The following is a 16,570-nucleotide window of genomic DNA, read 5'->3' as shown; positions in this document are numbered from 1 at the left end:
TGCAGAACATAATCTTCCTACTTGAAAAAACTGGGACTTGGAGAAAAAATAGTTCATGATGGCTGTGAAGAAAATTTGATGATGAGTCTTTTGGCCCTAAAATATTTATTTTCTGTCTCCTCTACCTTCTTGTCTTTCCACTCTTCAGAAGACTATTTGACTGTAGAATTCTACTATGTGAGATGGTGACACAAATGCTGTAATTTTAATGCAGGGTTCCTCATCTTTTCCATGGTAGTTGTGCTGACCAATGCACCATTGCAAATAAGTGAGCACGTATTTTTGTTTCATTTGTGCCATTTGCTTTTTTTTTTCATTAAACTATCACAAATACTTTTTTTATTATTTTCCAAAGCAGCAGACCAGAAGTAAAACAAAAATGTACCTGAGTCTTCATTTAGCTTCAGGGATTTCTTAGTGGAAAATATGGCATTAAAAAGATTGTGTCCTTAAAAGTCCAGTGCAGTACTTCATAAATACATTATAGATATGACATAGCATACTTGGTATGAAATTTCTTGAAAGCACATATCTAAGATTATTGAGTTTAAAAATCAACAATAGTAAAATTTACCTATAACACTTTAGCTTGAGAAAAGCTTTAATTAAGAAATGAATGGAGTTCAGTACAATTTCAGGTTATTTGGATTGCTCTTATGATGTGAAGTGTTCCAAGAACTTCACATGGCTTTCTTTGCATGTGCCGATTCCATTCTCTTCTCACCTGAAGTCCTTCAAAAGCTTTGAAGTGATGGCAGTCCTGTACTTGGCATAGAGCAGTTTCTGATTTGCAAAAGTCCTTCAAGATTGTCACAATTGGCCCACTTTTTAAATGGAGTCCTTTGTCGTATTAATGAAAACACTCCAGAAACATGAGGAAAAGATGTGAAGTTCAAGGTCAAAAAAATGGGCTAAATGAAGCGTGGATTAGGATGATTTTCAGAAGTGTCAAACAAAAAAAGGAGAGCTACCGTACTGTTTTGATCAACTCCACTATCAAAGAGAAACAAGACTAATACAGAGGACAAGCTGGAGCAAGTCTTTGGACAGCATTACAACAGGAAAATACTGATGTATAGGGATTCTTAATGCCTGAGATGTTGTAAAAACTTGTTTAAAAGCCTGGTCCAAGCTTTTGTTGCCTGAGAATTTGGAACCAATCTAGTAAAAAGAAATACAAGATTTTTCTGTATTTTTGCATCAACCTTTCACAGGAAAGGATTCTTCCTTCACCCTAAGCTTCCTCCCATTTTTAATAAATCATCTTAGCAACTGATTACACATATGCTTCTGTAACACAGAAGGGGGTTGAGAGCAAATATTAATATCTAAAAAATTAATTTTTTTATATGGTCATACTCTTCTGGCTTGAGCTTAACAAAATGATGAAAATCTTTAAGAATGATTGCTTATGTAAAGTGCGCTTTCTCTTTTTGGGTGTTAAGAGCACAGGCATTCGTACTGACCACCTGTTATTTTGGCTGCACTCAGTGGTAGGTTCAGAAGTTTAGGACTGAACACTAATCCAGCCTCACTGTTGGAATGAAGAGTATTTGTCTTGAACCACACAAAAATATCTCTAGCTAGTACCGACTTGTCCCATCATACTCCTAAAAAGAAAGTTTTGTTCTCAGAATCTTTGCTCAGTTTCCACTGAACTTTGACATTGTCTAAAATCCTTATATGTTTACAATTCTGATAGTATGCTTGCTTGAGTGCCTCTATTTACACACTGCTGTGGTTTAACTCCAGCTGGCAACTAAGCAACACACAGCTACTCTCTTACTCTTCGCCAGTGGGATGGGGGAAAGAATCTGAAAAGCAAAAGTGAAAAAACTCGTGGATTGAGATAAAGACAGTTTAATAGGTAAAGCAAAAGACGTGCACACAAGCAAAGCAAAACAAGGAATTCATTCACTCCTTCCCATCAGCAGGCTGGTGTTCAGCCGTTTCCAGGAAAGCAGGGCTCCATCACATGTAACGGTTACTTGGGAAGATGAACACCATTGCTCCGAATGTCCCCCCCCCTTCTTTCGTTGTCCCCCAGCTTTAGATGCTGAGCATCACATCTATATTATAGTATGGAATATCCCTTTGGTCAGTTGGGGTCAGCTGTCCCAGCCGTGTCTCCTCCCAGCCTCTTGTGCACCCCCAGCCCACTCACTGGTGGCGTGGGGTGAGAGGCAGAAAAGGCCTTGACTCTGTGTAAGCACTGCTCAGCAGTAACTAAAATATCCCTATGTTACCAGCACTGTGTTCAGCACAAATGCAGAATATGTCCCTCTATCCCAGCAAAAAGCCACACATTCTCCATCCCTTATTTCATACAATTTACATCATGCTCAGGTCTCACGCTAATCACATTCTCCTTAAACACTACCACCTTTCCCATCCTTTGATATAACATACAGATATCACTCCCTTAGTCTATGGACCACCTCTATAGAATGTCTTTAAAATGTCCACAGATATCCACAAAATGTTCACTGAGTTCATGTAGTCCATGATTTTGGGCTCCAGCTTTTATGGTGGTCACTCAGGACAGGAGAGGTGTTGTGTTGCATGGAATTATTGGGCACCAAAGCCAGCTCAGGTTGGATCACTGCTGCACTTGCATTGCTTCTTGTAAGGCTTGTTCTCCATTGGTTCAGGTGGTTCCTGCTATAGGAATTTCCATAACATGCAACTCAAATCCTGGGTTGCACCAATTTAAAGGTATTTCCATTACAGTCTTCACTGCTGGTCGCTCTGGACGAGACCATTGGGTTTAACATTGCAATGACTTCCTCCCCGTGCCCCTGCTGTGGCTTGGACTTACTCACTGACTACAGTCCCTTAGGGGAGTACCTGCCTCAGGTGGAGCCTTATCTATGAGCCATAGTCTCTTCAGGGGTCCACCTGCTACAGCATAGACTTATCCATAGCCACAGTTGCTTTGAGGTGTAACTTCTGTAGCATGGACTTATCCTTGGGTCACAATTCCTTCCAGAGGTATACCTGCTGCGGCACAGACATAACCATGGCCACAGATGCTTCAAGATATACCTGCTCTTGTGTCAACTTATTCATGGCCACAGATGCTTTGGGGTCTCCTGCGCCTGCGTGGACTCATCCACAGATCACAGTCCCTTTGACTCAAGTTCACACTGGAGTTCCAGTGTGTGTAGTTGCAGCAGCACAGAAACAGCAGTGGGGCCCTGGCCATCTGCCAGCCCAGGTGCATGGCCATTGCTGTTATCAAAATGTTCTTAGGCACAGCAGAGTAAGATGATAGGCAGTACAGCAAGCAGCAAAAGCACAAAGCAGCCACTAACAAGCACTAGACTCTAATATACATTGAAGCAAGGAAGCCCCATGGCAAGGACAGGAGCCTGGCAATTAATAGCTGACAGCAATAACAGCAATAAATTCAATCTAGCACGTTCCAATCAAACCTGTTGTTATCCTGATCCCTTCAAGCCACACGTTGGGTGCCAAAAAGGACTGTCGTGGTTCAACCCCAGCTGGCAACTAAGCCCCACGCAGCCACTCACTCACTCTCCCCCTGGTGGGGTGGGGGAAAGAAACAGAAGAGTAAAAGTGAGAAAGCTCGTGAGTTGAGATAAAGACAGTTTAATAGGTGAAGCAGAAGTCCATGCAGATTGTCCCCCAGGTTTAGATGCTGAGCATGATGTCATATGGTATGGAATATCCCTCTGGTCAGTTGGGGTCAGCTGTCCCAGCCGTGTCCCCTCCCAGCTTCTTGTGCACCCCCAGCCCACTCACTGGTGGCGTGGGGTGAGAGGCAGAAAAGGCCGTGACTCTGTGTAAGCCCTGCTCAGCGGTGATGAAAACACCTCTATGTTACCAACACTGTGTTTAGCACAAATGCAAAATATATCCCCATACTAGCTAGCACGAAGAAAACTCTATCCCAGCCAAAACCAGCATGCACACAGAGTTGTGCCTCTTGATACTTCTGAGTAACTGAAAATTCAGCTCACACTCAAATTATGTAAAGATTTATGAGCTATGCGTTTTCCTTTGGCTTGACCAACAGATCCCTATCAAATAGACATCAACTGGTTGTATGTTAGACAAGGAAAATATCATAAAGAGGTGATGGCATCGCAGTCGTCTTCTTTCAACAGAGCACTCACCTTGTATTAGAGAGTCCTGCTTGGGAGAACTTGAACCCACGTACTCAGAGGAGTATGCCCTTTCTGGGAGGAACGGGCATTCTTTGGGGTGGGTGTTTGCACATACATACGGAAAAGGAGAAAGGCTTCTATGATTAAAGTATTCAATTTTCTACATAACAAATATTTTGTATATATGACATTTTTCATATATATGTATGCATGTATGTATTTGTATAAATTCTGTAGATATTCTCGAACCCATGCTCCATCTGTCTGTCCCAGTGAACTTCTGATTATCCCCTATAAGGGTAAATTGCATTAGCAGAAGAGACTTACAACACCTTGGGCCTAGAGTGCTCTTAAGCTGTATCTACATTACTAAGTTAAACAGTGCCTAGGAACCTTCCCGGGCATTGGAATGTAATTGCTTTCCTGAGGTAAAGTCCTTCGAAACAAATCAGAAAATTAAGCCCAATTCTCTCACATCTTAGGATACTGAATGCCCTTAGATATGTTTTACTCTATCACAGTGTTAGTTTAGCAGATAAAAGAAATCTAATTTCTAAAATGTCATTTATGTAATTATTTATGCCATTCATGAGCAAAGTTTTGGTCTGTCACATCTCTGTATATTGCATACAGAAAATGAAGAAATACAGTTCAAATAGTATGCTCTAAAAATACAATTGCTTTCTAAAAATAAAGATTCAGTACTACAAATGGAGCCTAAGTATGCAGCAGACAACATTCCAGTTTATGTGTTTAAATGTCTACACATATAGCGGCAGTTCATGTAAGTTACATTTCTCTTGGGGTTTCATGTGTAAATCTCATTTATGTTTCACAGATCTCAATTAACTTTTAATTTCTTTCTCTTCCTGCTTTAGTGACACTGGAACTAAACCTCCAGAGAGTGGTATCTTTGGTTTTATGATTAATATTTCAGCACTTTTAGGTATGTATAAGGTACTTGGTTTGAACACAGCAAAGAAATGAAAACTAGCAAAAGCTGTCTGCTTACACTGCAGTCCATACAATATTCTGCAGAAAAAGTACTCCACAATCCAATGGTGGTATCAGATAGATGGAAGTAATATCTAGAGGGCCAGGTCCTTAGGGTCAGTAAGTGCAGGCTTAGAGACGCTTCTGTCTCTTAAGAGCACCTCATCAGTGCAAAGTAGTCAGTGCAGCTGGAAATAAAAAGTGGAAGAAAGATGGCATAATTACTTTGCAAAAAGTGTATCTTTGATGTAGGGAGACATTAGGTTAGGATGCTGCAGCAAAGGGAACAACAGTGTTGAAGCAACACCTGGTTTTCCCTGCAAGATGCCTATTCCTCTACTAAATGTCTACTGGCCTTGAATCAGGAAGTTTGGCATTTTCTATTCACTTCTAGGGGATGGAGGATCAAGGGCTGTTTACCTCTGTATACATGTAGTCCATGACGGCCTTCATGCAAAGTAAAAATCACACATTTCACCTTTTCTAAAAGCCTCATTCAGTCACACTATCTTGGCATGTTTCATGTAACCTCACAGTGTGTGGACAAAGTCACTTGATTTATTTTTCCAACTGTAGATAGACTAAAACTATGTTCTGTGTTACTGAACTGTAGAATCCAGTCTACAGCTGATATCCTGATGAACCAGTATCTAATTCAGTAGAGGTGTTTGTCAGAAGTGAACTGCATATTGGGGTCACGTAGGGTGGAATAAAATCCATGTGTAGTGGTTTTGGGATGCTGTTGTACTAAAGAGCAGACAGAATTGGCCCAAAAGCTTTGAAAATATTTTCTGAATACACAGCTAGTTATATTTTTTTCTGTTTACACTAACAAAAATGTATTCATTCTTTAGGGCATCCACTATAAGGAGATGTACTTCTGGTACAAGACTGCATATCAGAGCAGGATAAATTCTCCCACTTCCAGCTTATGGTTCATCTCCTTGTAATGTCTGTTCCTAATGAGGAATGCCAATGCTTCTGTGCCTAAAATGCACAGGAGAATGGGATTTAAATTAGTGTTTTTCTTGAAGTGATATGCAGTTATTTCTAGGTAGCATTAATGTGTGATGTTAGGACTAAGATGATGTTAAAGCAGTTCTATCTGAAAGTAACACATCTGAAATTCAGATTCAGATTCTCTTCTTCATCCCACTAGAGTTAAAGGCAATATTGCATATAATTTTATTCTGTATGCTAATGCGTTACAAGGGAAGGTGTTAAAATGTAAGCAATACATGATCATTGAACGAAACATATTTTTTGTTTTTCAGGTGTAATTACAATGTACATCAGGTATTTATTAATAGAGAAGCAAAATGAGTCATCGCACTTTGTTAGGTCTTCGTGCAACGTGTTTTCATTGTGTATTGGATTGATGGGCTGTATTGGAATGTGCATAGTTGCAACTTTTCAGGTATGACTGTAAATTTCATAAATGAAACTAAAGTTGTTTTACTAGTTAAAAAATCAAACAGATAAGAGTGGTTAGTATTATCCAGTGTGTATACTTGGCAAATGGAGTAAGAATGTCTTTCCTACCTTTTTACAGTAGCTTTAACAAGACAGATTTACTTTCTCTCTATATACTAGATTTTTTGCTTGTGCAGTTATGTCAGTAAGGGGGTGTGTGTGTGCTTGTCTTGTAACATGTCTGTACTAGAAAGCAACTTAATATAGATGCTTTGGCTGTAAAATTTTTGCTATGAAAATTTCACTGTAAAAAAGCTTTGCTATTCGCACTTTAGTTTGCTTACAGTCAGGTAGGGCAGAATAAGTCAGATTAGCAAAAGCACCTGTATTTTTACCTGTATGATGGCATGCACACTAGCAGCATTTTCTACAGAATAAACTAGACTTATCTGACAGGTTAGAACATTGAGCACAGCATTAGCCCCTTGTTTTGAGTCTGTAGGAGATGGCCTAACATGGTAAGTCTTCTGATAGCAACACAGAGAATTACCACTTACTTTGCCAGAAAGGATAAGACATTTATAATCTCATTATAAATCAAAGAAGTCCAGCCCTCAATGTCTGCAGGAAAACTAAATATAGACAAAAAATATTGAAACAGATTATTCTTTTGACCTTTTCCAGTGAGGAAGAATGTAATAAGGTAGATTCTGACACAAAGAAGTATTAGGACAACTGCAGTGAGAATTTCAGCTGAGAATCAAGTCAAGTATAACTGGCAGGTAGTTTGAGATATTGCCTTTAAATCTGTGGAAACAGCTGAATTATTTCTTTTAAAAGATGGTCTGCCTTGGGGAACGTTTTGGTAAATACTGTTGTGCTCATATAGTGACCTGACAACATAGAGATAAAGTGAAAATAAAGATTATTGGTGCTTCAGCAGCCAATACAATTTTGCATGTAATTGACATGGTATTTTCGGACAAAAAAAAAAGTCTGCCTTAGACCGATATCTTGCTCTTTTTAGTTTTACCTGTGTGTGGATTGCAGTCTACTCTAAGCATGCTATTCTACTTCTAAATATCTGTATGCTTACTGATCAGATTTATATGTGGCACAAAAAAAAAATGTTAGATGAAGGGGAACGGTGCTGCTTGATTGAAATAGAAAACAAACTCAGCTTCAGTAAGGAAAAGACAAATCAGGAATGCAAAATAATTTGGGAGAGTCAGGGAAGCAGAAACTTCTCTCCTAAAGTTTCCAAAGGGGCCCCTTGACAATTGTAACACTGGTTCTTATCTAATGTCTGTAGTCTCCCATTGCCTGCTCATAAATTTCTTCCTCACCTAATTTCTCTTTCATCTGCTTTGACCTTACTTTCCATGTTAAGTTCAGTTTGTAGGAAAACTTCAGAACATAGTAAGGATCTAATCTAGCTAAGGATCTGATCTAGCAGATTTTTGAGCATGCTTAATTGCCCAGGAAGATGGAAATGGTGGCTTGCAAGTCTTCAGTCTTTTAACTCTACAGTGTACAACTAGTGAACAGCAGACTCTTATCCCCATTTACTAGTAGAATAACTGAGACATGAAGAGGCTCTGAGATTTGCACAAGGTCAGGTGATTGTTTCAGGTCAGGAGACCAGAGCAAAGCTGGAATTGGAAGCTATTTCTTTAGCATTCAGTCTAGTCCCTCTAATCAGTGGGTCATGCAGAAAATTCATGTTCATGTGCACTACCTGTTTGCTTCTTAACACGTATTTTTCTGCAGCAGGTGAGCTAACACCATACCTGAGTACTGTAGTAGAGCTGATTGACACTATTGGGCATCAGTTCATTTTCTCTTTCCCCAGAGCAAAATTCTAGTTCATTAAAAAGGCTTCAGTGTGAAATTATACTGGAAATACTTAAGGTTTGCTTTTATTTACTCAAATCTAGTGCCACTTATGGCAAGTCTTTTAAGTAGCATAATTAGTTGTATGGGAATTTTTTTCACCCTTTTTGCTTCAAGGTAAGATATGGCAGGTAGCATGGAGTTTTAATGGTATTAGTCTCTGGACACTTAGCAAAAGTGAGGAAGGAGATGGGAGAAAACACTGGGAGTGTGTTTTCTAAAATCACAAGAGTTTCTGAGAAAATAAGTAATGGTCACGAATAAGGTGTTTTTTCTCTGTTTAAATAACAATGCTTGAAATACAGAAATGAAAGATAGTGGAGGGCTATCTTTAAGAAGATAATTGGATATGGAAGCAAAAATCCCATACCCCTTAATGAATAAGGCAAACCAAAAATGCAGGTCTTAGCAGGTCTGCTTTTGCCTGTTAGATGTTACACGTGATTAAAGAGTAAATGACTAGAAAGCTTAGGAGGCTTACCGTGGCGGATGTAGCAACATTTCCCAGGTTCCATAGGGGTTGAGTGTAATGGGCTTTTTAGGGAATCTGTGGCAGTTTGATAGGAGCAAACATAAGAGCCATGTTAGAAAAGCTCTGTGTATTGTGTAAGTTATGCTTGCTTAACGCTTTCCATACCAAATCCTGTCATTCCTATAAGAAGGGAAAAAATGGGACAGAGGAGAAGAAAATGCAAGTATAGATGACATGCCACTTAAATACCTGTGTGAGGAACATGGTTTAAAATCTGACAGAACTTAATACATCACAGGGAGATAGAAGGGAATGAGTAGAAAGAAAAGCACAGGGAAAAAGAATTTAAAAGAGCATGTTAACATAATCACTATTACAAGACAAAGCAAACAGTGGCCTCCAGGCAGGAAAGATGTTAAAATATGTAATGAAAGGATATAGATGTGTTTTCATGAATCACTAAAATAGGACTGTAGTAGGTTAGATCATAGCACATGTTTTGCTATGCTCTGGGACAGAAAGGACTGTTAAAGCTAACTTACCTGTCTGATATTGGATTGGTGGTATAACTTTGTAATTTTTTGAAACTTTTAGAATAAAATAATTTCTCTGGAATTTTCATCTGTTTTGTTACCGGATATTCTACTTGTTTATGTTTTAAAGGAGAGAATCTTCCATAGGTAGGGTATTACAAAAATATAGGCTACATATAGTGATACTGGAATTTTATACACACTTTTACCTGTGGCGGAACTTGAATAAAAGTGGCTGATGATGTGGGGAAGAGTAAGAGGGCTGTATAATTCAAGAGACTGATGGTCTAAGACCTTCATATCAAGAGCTTATTTTAGGTAACTTTTTTTTTTTTTTTTTAATATATATAACTAATTTTCTGCCGACTTATTTCCTGGAGCCTTGTGGCTAGCCACTGGAGGGTGGGGGACAGAGCTATAGCAGCCACTATTTAGAACAGCTCCCATGAAACTTGACTGTTAGTTAGAGTATGGCCACACAAATGTGGATTAAACTTTCGACACAAAAGGATGGCAATCTTTGGCAGTGCAAAATGAAAAAGGAGGTATAGGAACATCTTAAGAAAAACACAAACCAATTTCTGTTTGTGGGAACATTAATTGGTAATTGACCAAATGTTGAACAGCACTAAAATTGATCTACGGTTTTACCTGAACACGGGAAATGACTTTGACCTGGTGGCTTTGGACATAGTTAGTTTATCAGTCTGAACTACTCTTTCTTCATTTTATTTCATCTTCCCTGTGTAGACTGCTGGGAGAAGGGACTGTTTCCCACTGCTTGTACATGCCCAGCATAATGCGGCTGTTGTCTTCTCAGGGATCATTGATTCCCACCACTGTACAAATAGTAGCAGCTAACCATTGTGCCAATTTTCTTTCCAGGAGCTGTCTGTTCCCAGTGTCCATGACATAGGAGCTTTGGTGGCATTTGGCTCTGGTGTTGTATACATTACACTTCAGTCTATAATCTCTTACAAATCCTGTCCGCAATGGAACACTTACTTTGTGTGTCACATAAGGATGGCCATATCTGTAATATCATGCATTGCTTTCATTCCCAGTATCCTTTATTGTGTATCCCATGGTTTTCCCTGCATGCATTCATGATTTTCCTTTTAAGTTAAACCATTGCTGATAAAGGATGAAAATGGGAGTTACAATCTTTGCTTAAGGCTCTCTTATATTTCTGCTATAATGCACATAGCTCGTTGAGGCGCCATTAATACCATAAAGATGAGTTTCAGGGTCTTCTAAAAAGCTGTATATCTTCTTTCAATGGTCTATTTAAATCTAATGCCCCAGTGTTCTTCATAGGATCATATGATAATAAAGCTAGACCAACTTTCCAAGGGGAGCATTGCTTCTAAAATGAAGATAACACATAGACATATAAAATACAGTTGGCATACAGAAGATTTCCTTCAAGCCTAAGCAGATCCTTTTGATCATGTTGGTTGGCGTGTGGCTTCATTAGATGCCTCCTCTAGAGACACACTCAGAATTCTTACTGGCTTTTCCCAGAGCCTGCTGAAATTAGAGTCATCCCATTGATTTTATTGGTCTTCAGGTGATCTGCCAGTGTTGAAAGGTGGTCGCAGCAGATCATCACATCAGCCAGGCAGCTACAGCCTACTTTTGGTTTCAGCAGCTGTGAAAGGGCTTTTAAAAATGTCCCCAGTCCTGAGGGAAAGTTGTACAAATATATCAAGGCAACTATTGTGGACCAATGGAAACCAACATGGTTCCCCTTTCAAGAATGCAGGGCTCTGCTCCCACAGTTCTCAAACATGAATGTGATCTAAATTTTGGAGTGTCTCCTCTTACCCTCTGACTTTGGAAGAACCTGCAGAAAGCTTTATCTGTGCAGAAATTTTTTTGATTGCTGCTATCAGTTACCTTTCAATGATGTGTTTCATTTACTTGCCTTCTCAATACTTTGATTTGATATTCTGGTTGTTCAGGATCTCCTGTGTTACAGAAGGGGCAGATAGGGTCTTTTTTTTTTTGTAAGCAGACATTTTCACTATTACTCACTAAACTTTTATAGTTTCCTTTACACTGTGTTTTTCCCAGTGATTGTGTTTGCTTCACAAATTTCCATGACAAAAATTGATTGGACTCCAGGTGAAAAGGTAAAATCTCATTAGGTAGCCAGCTTTCCCTGTGTGATATTATTTGGGGTACGCTGTTATGTTTTTCTAAAAGTGTATAGCATTACAAACACTTCAGAGACTTTAAATAGTACATTATCAGGAAAAGATTTGTGTAATCTTGCCAATGTGTGCAATGCTGGTTTCCTGTTAATTCTTCATTAGAAAACTGTCTGTGGCTTGGGTAGGAAAACTTGTCACTGATGGGTCAATCTTTAGAGAGTTAAGACTTTCATTTTAACCAAGCATTTGAAATCTATTCATAGAACAAATTGAAAACAAAAGAAAAAAGATATTCTGGAAGTGAGTTGTTCTACTTCCTTTTATAGTCACATTTCTCGAAAATGAACTTCACACATGAAACAAAAGTGGACCAGTTTGATTCTGAAGTTTTTGAGGGTTTTTGCAATATTGGTTGTCTCAGCTTTTTCCTCGTTCTTAATTCAATAGTCTTTACTACGGTGATAAACATTGGGAGTTTGACCTGAAGTATACTGAAATCAATATCAGGTATTTGAATTGATTTCAGCATTCTCAGAATGATAACTATGAAAGGTAAGTTTTCTTTTTGGACAAACTTTGCCACATGGAGGTATTAAAAAAAAAGGTTAGATAATGAAGAGAGTGTATCCTGCTTGAAGAGCTTAATGAAGCAAACTTGGCAAATGTACTTCAACCAAACAGTGGCAAGGCAGCTGTGAGATAAATCATCACAACTTAGATAATCTTAGTAATATCTACCTCCTGAGGTTTTTTTTTACTTGTGATGCAAGAATGAGAAAATGTTTTTATTGAAAGAGATGGCATATTTTTTGATGGTGTATTAAGAAACACTTTACATGCATTCTGTTTGTGGCATATTACATAGGTTTTCTGTTATGGTATACTTAAAACCAAAGGTCTTGTCAGGAACTGTCATATAAGGGTAGCCCCCATTTTAAAACATTATGAGAATTTACTCTAAGGGGTGGCACTGCTGAACTCAGTGGCACTGAGTAGAAGTTTTGAATATGGACACTTTGATATCCTTCACATAAGGACTAAATGTTTTCAGATGCAAATTATATTCTAGTAGTGTTTTGATCTTGGGCTAATGGTAGTTTTCTTGTACTATTTTTATGTTAGTGCACAAGACGTTGCTTAGTGGAACATATGCAACCTTGTTATATACAGTTACCATTCTGTAAAAACTTATCTGAACTGACTTTTATACAGCAGGGTATTGGGATGATGGGTCATAAGTCTTAGAATATTTGTTGAACTTACAGAAGGAATTGTCTATTTTTATAGCATTCCTCTGTTATTTTGTTTAGCTGTTTTATCTGAAAATTTATTTTATGTCTCATTCCATCAGGATTATACTTACCATTTTGTGAGTGCAATCTGTGAATGGACAGTGGCCTTTGGTTTTATCTTCTTCTTTTTAACATTCATTAGAGATTTTCAGGTTGGTATCTACATATTTTAGCAGTGACTAAGAAGTGCTATGAATTGTATAACGACAAACGCAATAGAAAGTTACCATTCTTTATCTAAGCTAGATATACCGGAGTTATACAGAAACAAATTTTATCAGTCACAGACTGATTTATGTCTACCTAATGAATATTTTTCCCCTGGCTTTTAAAACATAAATATCAGTTTTATAAATCAGTAATAGGTGTCTGGTCTTGAAAATTATTCGGTAAAATAGTGTATTCTACTTATTTACCATTTTTCTTGTAGAAAGAGGTCCTCAAAAGGTGAAATAATACCAAAATAAAGTTGCAACTAATATAGCATTTCTTTCTGCCTGGGGGATTTTATATAATAATCCAATGCATTTAAACCGTAGACATTTCCTTTCTTTTTTAAAATTATGCATTTTGATATATGTTCCTTCACAGTACGAAGAATGTCAAATACTTCTCAAAAAGTATTGACATGAAAACCTTCTGGTTTGGGTAGCTGGATCTGGTGATATCTCAAGCCTGACTTTAAAGAAGGGAAAATATTAGATTAGTTAAAAAGAAAATGCTTTTATACGATTTGTGAAAGGCATGCCTTGATCTTATTTTCCCAAGATTTGCCTTGCCAGCTCTTGTTGTTTACACAGCATGTTCTAGCTGCAGTGTTTGATGGTGGTTTTGTTTGGTACAGGGATACAAAATGCTGAAAATACCAATGCGTGAGGCTTAACTTTGGTGAAAGAACTTGTAAAAAACCTAAAGAAAGCATTGCTCATGGCAAGTGCCTGTGGAGGTTTGAGGACAAATCCTCCTGGATATTACTGTAGGTGTTAGGAGGATCATGGCCTCCTTATCCTTCTTAGACTTCTGGGTGTTTGTTTTCCCCATAAAGTAGTTGGATCTTTGCAAGAGTGGAGCAGAGACCTTAAGGTAGAAAAGACTGAGAACTGCTGCTTTATACTGTAATTACAAAGATGAACTAACTCAGTTATAATCACTGTAGATGTCATACCCCGTATGTAGGCCTTCCATATATACCATTGCCTCACGCAAGTCCCAGAAAATCAAAAACTAGATCCAAGCACTTGCATAACTGTAGAACTAATAATCGAGATCACATATATGAGCCAATTGGTGCTGTGATAAATTCCTGGAATTCGTGGAGGTGGGAAGGGAGGAAAAATAGTGAGAACCCTCTAAGTCCTCTGGCATAAAACGGAAGTTTGAAATCAGATCGTGTAAAATTTTGTAACTCATTTACTTGCTTCTTTGCTTACGTGCTTGCTCAGCACGGAAGTGATTAATACTTATATATAATCTGTACATAATTTCATAAGCATATACAGAAATCAATTTTCAACTAAGGATTCAGAGTTAACGTATTTTGCTAAGTGATAGCAAACTTTTCTATGCTGTTTTACTTTTGACTGATAGTACTGAATAGACCGTGGCTGCAGGGCTTTCCCTTAAAAAAAAAAAAAAGGTAGGTTCTGCAGAACAAAATGCTTTTTTTAAAAAAATGTGTTCAGAATTACACAATGCATTATCTTAAAGGCATATAATTGCCTTCTAAACCTGACAAAAATGTTGAAGTACCATTCGGAAATGCATGCATCCTTAAATTTGTCATTTTGGGGGGCAGGTATTTATTGCCAGTCCATCACTCTCTGATGTCTACGTATATGATGGTGTCTCTTTTATCAAAAGTCAAACTCGTCCCTTGGAGATACATATTTACAGACAATGCCGTAGCCCTCAGAGTAGCGAAATGAGTTGATGAGTCTGCTTCAGGTCACAGATGCCAAAGTGTTCAACAGTGAAAGTTTAACTATGTACAAGTATTGTGAACATAATAAATAAAAGATAGTGATGGTATTAAACTAAATAGAAATGCAGACATTTTAGATTACAGGCTACGAAGTAGCATGAAATCCAATGTTAGTGTTTGACACTAATGACAGAAATATTTTTTACATTCTGTCCTCTTTTTGTTCTAACCAGTGATCTCAGAAAGGCAAACAATTAATTCCGAAAAAACAACTGCCAGGCCCTAAGAAAAATAACCCTTCTTTTTACTTTTAAATTTCTCACAATATGTATTTTACTTAAATATATTTTTTGTTTTATCTTCTTGTACTTTATGTCACAGAACTGTAAAATTAGTTTATCTTAAGCTGATCTTGTTTTATTTTTCTTTTAGAGAGTTTCTTTAAGGATATCAACAGAACTACACGAAGACTCCTGATAGTGAAGAAAATTATGTTTTTTATATATGAATATTCTAGGCTTCTTTTTACTTATAGAAAGTGTTGCAGAGGGACTGGGATTTTCAAAGTTGTATAAAGAATGCATGCCATTAACTCTGCAACATCTATAGCAGCATTCACTAAAACATTTTAAGAACTCACAGCAATATTCCTGCTACCTTTTTGCAATATTTTGTAATTTTTATACTGTTTGATATATTAAAAATACTGTAATAGAAGCAATCTGTAGAAGCAGCTGAAAGTCAGTCAAGACTTTAGATCTCCTCAGCTCTTCCCTTTTGGACATATCCATACTTTTCATTTGTTATAGTCTGATTAGTAACATTAGTTTCAAACTTGAGAAAGTACGTTTTACAGATCATTAGGAAAGTCTAAAGACAATGGAAAACACTAAGGCTGAGTTACAACTCTTAAGTTGCAAGGACTGTGGAGAAAGGTGTGAGCAGAAGTGGGCATCTTTGTTTCAAGACTAGGAGTTTGTAGTTAGTGGACTGCAACACTATGCTACATGTTTCTGTTAGTGGACACTGTATGCAAATACAAATCCTAGGAGAAGTTCAAACTATATCACTTGAAAAATGTTTTCTAATCATCACTACAACGTATATTGTAAAAGTCTCCCCCTTTTTCCCCTTTATGCACTACTGGCCATAGGAAGCTTAAGACTGAAGTGGGAATAGCAACTAAATTTACATTTACGCACAATCTACTAAAGAGAAATCTTAGTGTGATTTGGTTAATACAAAGCAGTTTTCCAGCCTGTGTTTTAATGTGCAATGATGGAATGAAGAGAGCCTCCAGAAAGTCACTGAGAGTGAATGGAAAACCAGAAGAGTCACCAGTAGTTGTCAGGTATTTAGTTACATGTGTACGAATATTATATGTATAAAAAACTGAAGAAAAAAGGCTCAGTAGTGCAGATATGGCATATTTGCTGCTATAAACTTACTTCTGTAATGAAAGACTTGGAAAGGAACTGATTGAGAAGTCAGATGTTACAAGTATCCAGGGGCAAAAGGGTCTTTCATGGACTGATTTGGTACCTCCATTTAGTGCATTAACCACTTGGCCATCAATTGAGTTCTCTGAAAATTACATTTGCTATGCTCTATCACAGTTTATGCAGAAATATTGATGATTTTCAGTTACTAATTCTCCATGAGATAAAACAAATGTGTGTTTTGGAGAGTCATGTCTTAAGACTAGTCATCTGTTGATGTTTCCTCTAATATGTATTCTAAACTGTATTAAATTCAGCTGTTTCACAA

At 37.7% G+C, this 16,570-nt stretch overlaps 1 protein-coding gene across 1 annotated transcript in view; it reads left to right on the top strand.

The window, feature by feature from the left end:
* DRAM1 (DNA damage regulated autophagy modulator 1) overlaps window positions 1-16,570 on the top strand; it is a 19,459-nt gene extending 2,889 nt beyond the window's left edge. Inside the window, exons 2-7 of the mRNA XM_064456425.1 lie at window positions 5,009-5,076; window positions 6,398-6,540; window positions 10,320-10,497; window positions 11,511-11,569; window positions 12,942-13,034; window positions 15,236-16,570. Coding sequence (XP_064312495.1) covers window positions 5,009-5,076; window positions 6,398-6,540; window positions 10,320-10,497; window positions 11,511-11,569; window positions 12,942-13,034; window positions 15,236-15,280 — 586 coding nt within the window. The 3' untranslated portion in view covers window positions 15,281-16,570. The remainder of the gene's footprint in view (window positions 1-5,008; window positions 5,077-6,397; window positions 6,541-10,319; window positions 10,498-11,510; window positions 11,570-12,941; window positions 13,035-15,235) is intronic.

The sequence above is a fragment of the Phalacrocorax carbo genome, chromosome 1 (genome assembly GCF_963921805.1).
Source record: "Phalacrocorax carbo chromosome 1, bPhaCar2.1, whole genome shotgun sequence".
Classification (NCBI taxonomy): Eukaryota; Metazoa; Chordata; class Aves; order Suliformes; family Phalacrocoracidae; genus Phalacrocorax; species Phalacrocorax carbo.
Note: the sequence above shows the minus strand (reverse complement) of the source record. Positions and strands in the feature narration are given on the sequence as shown.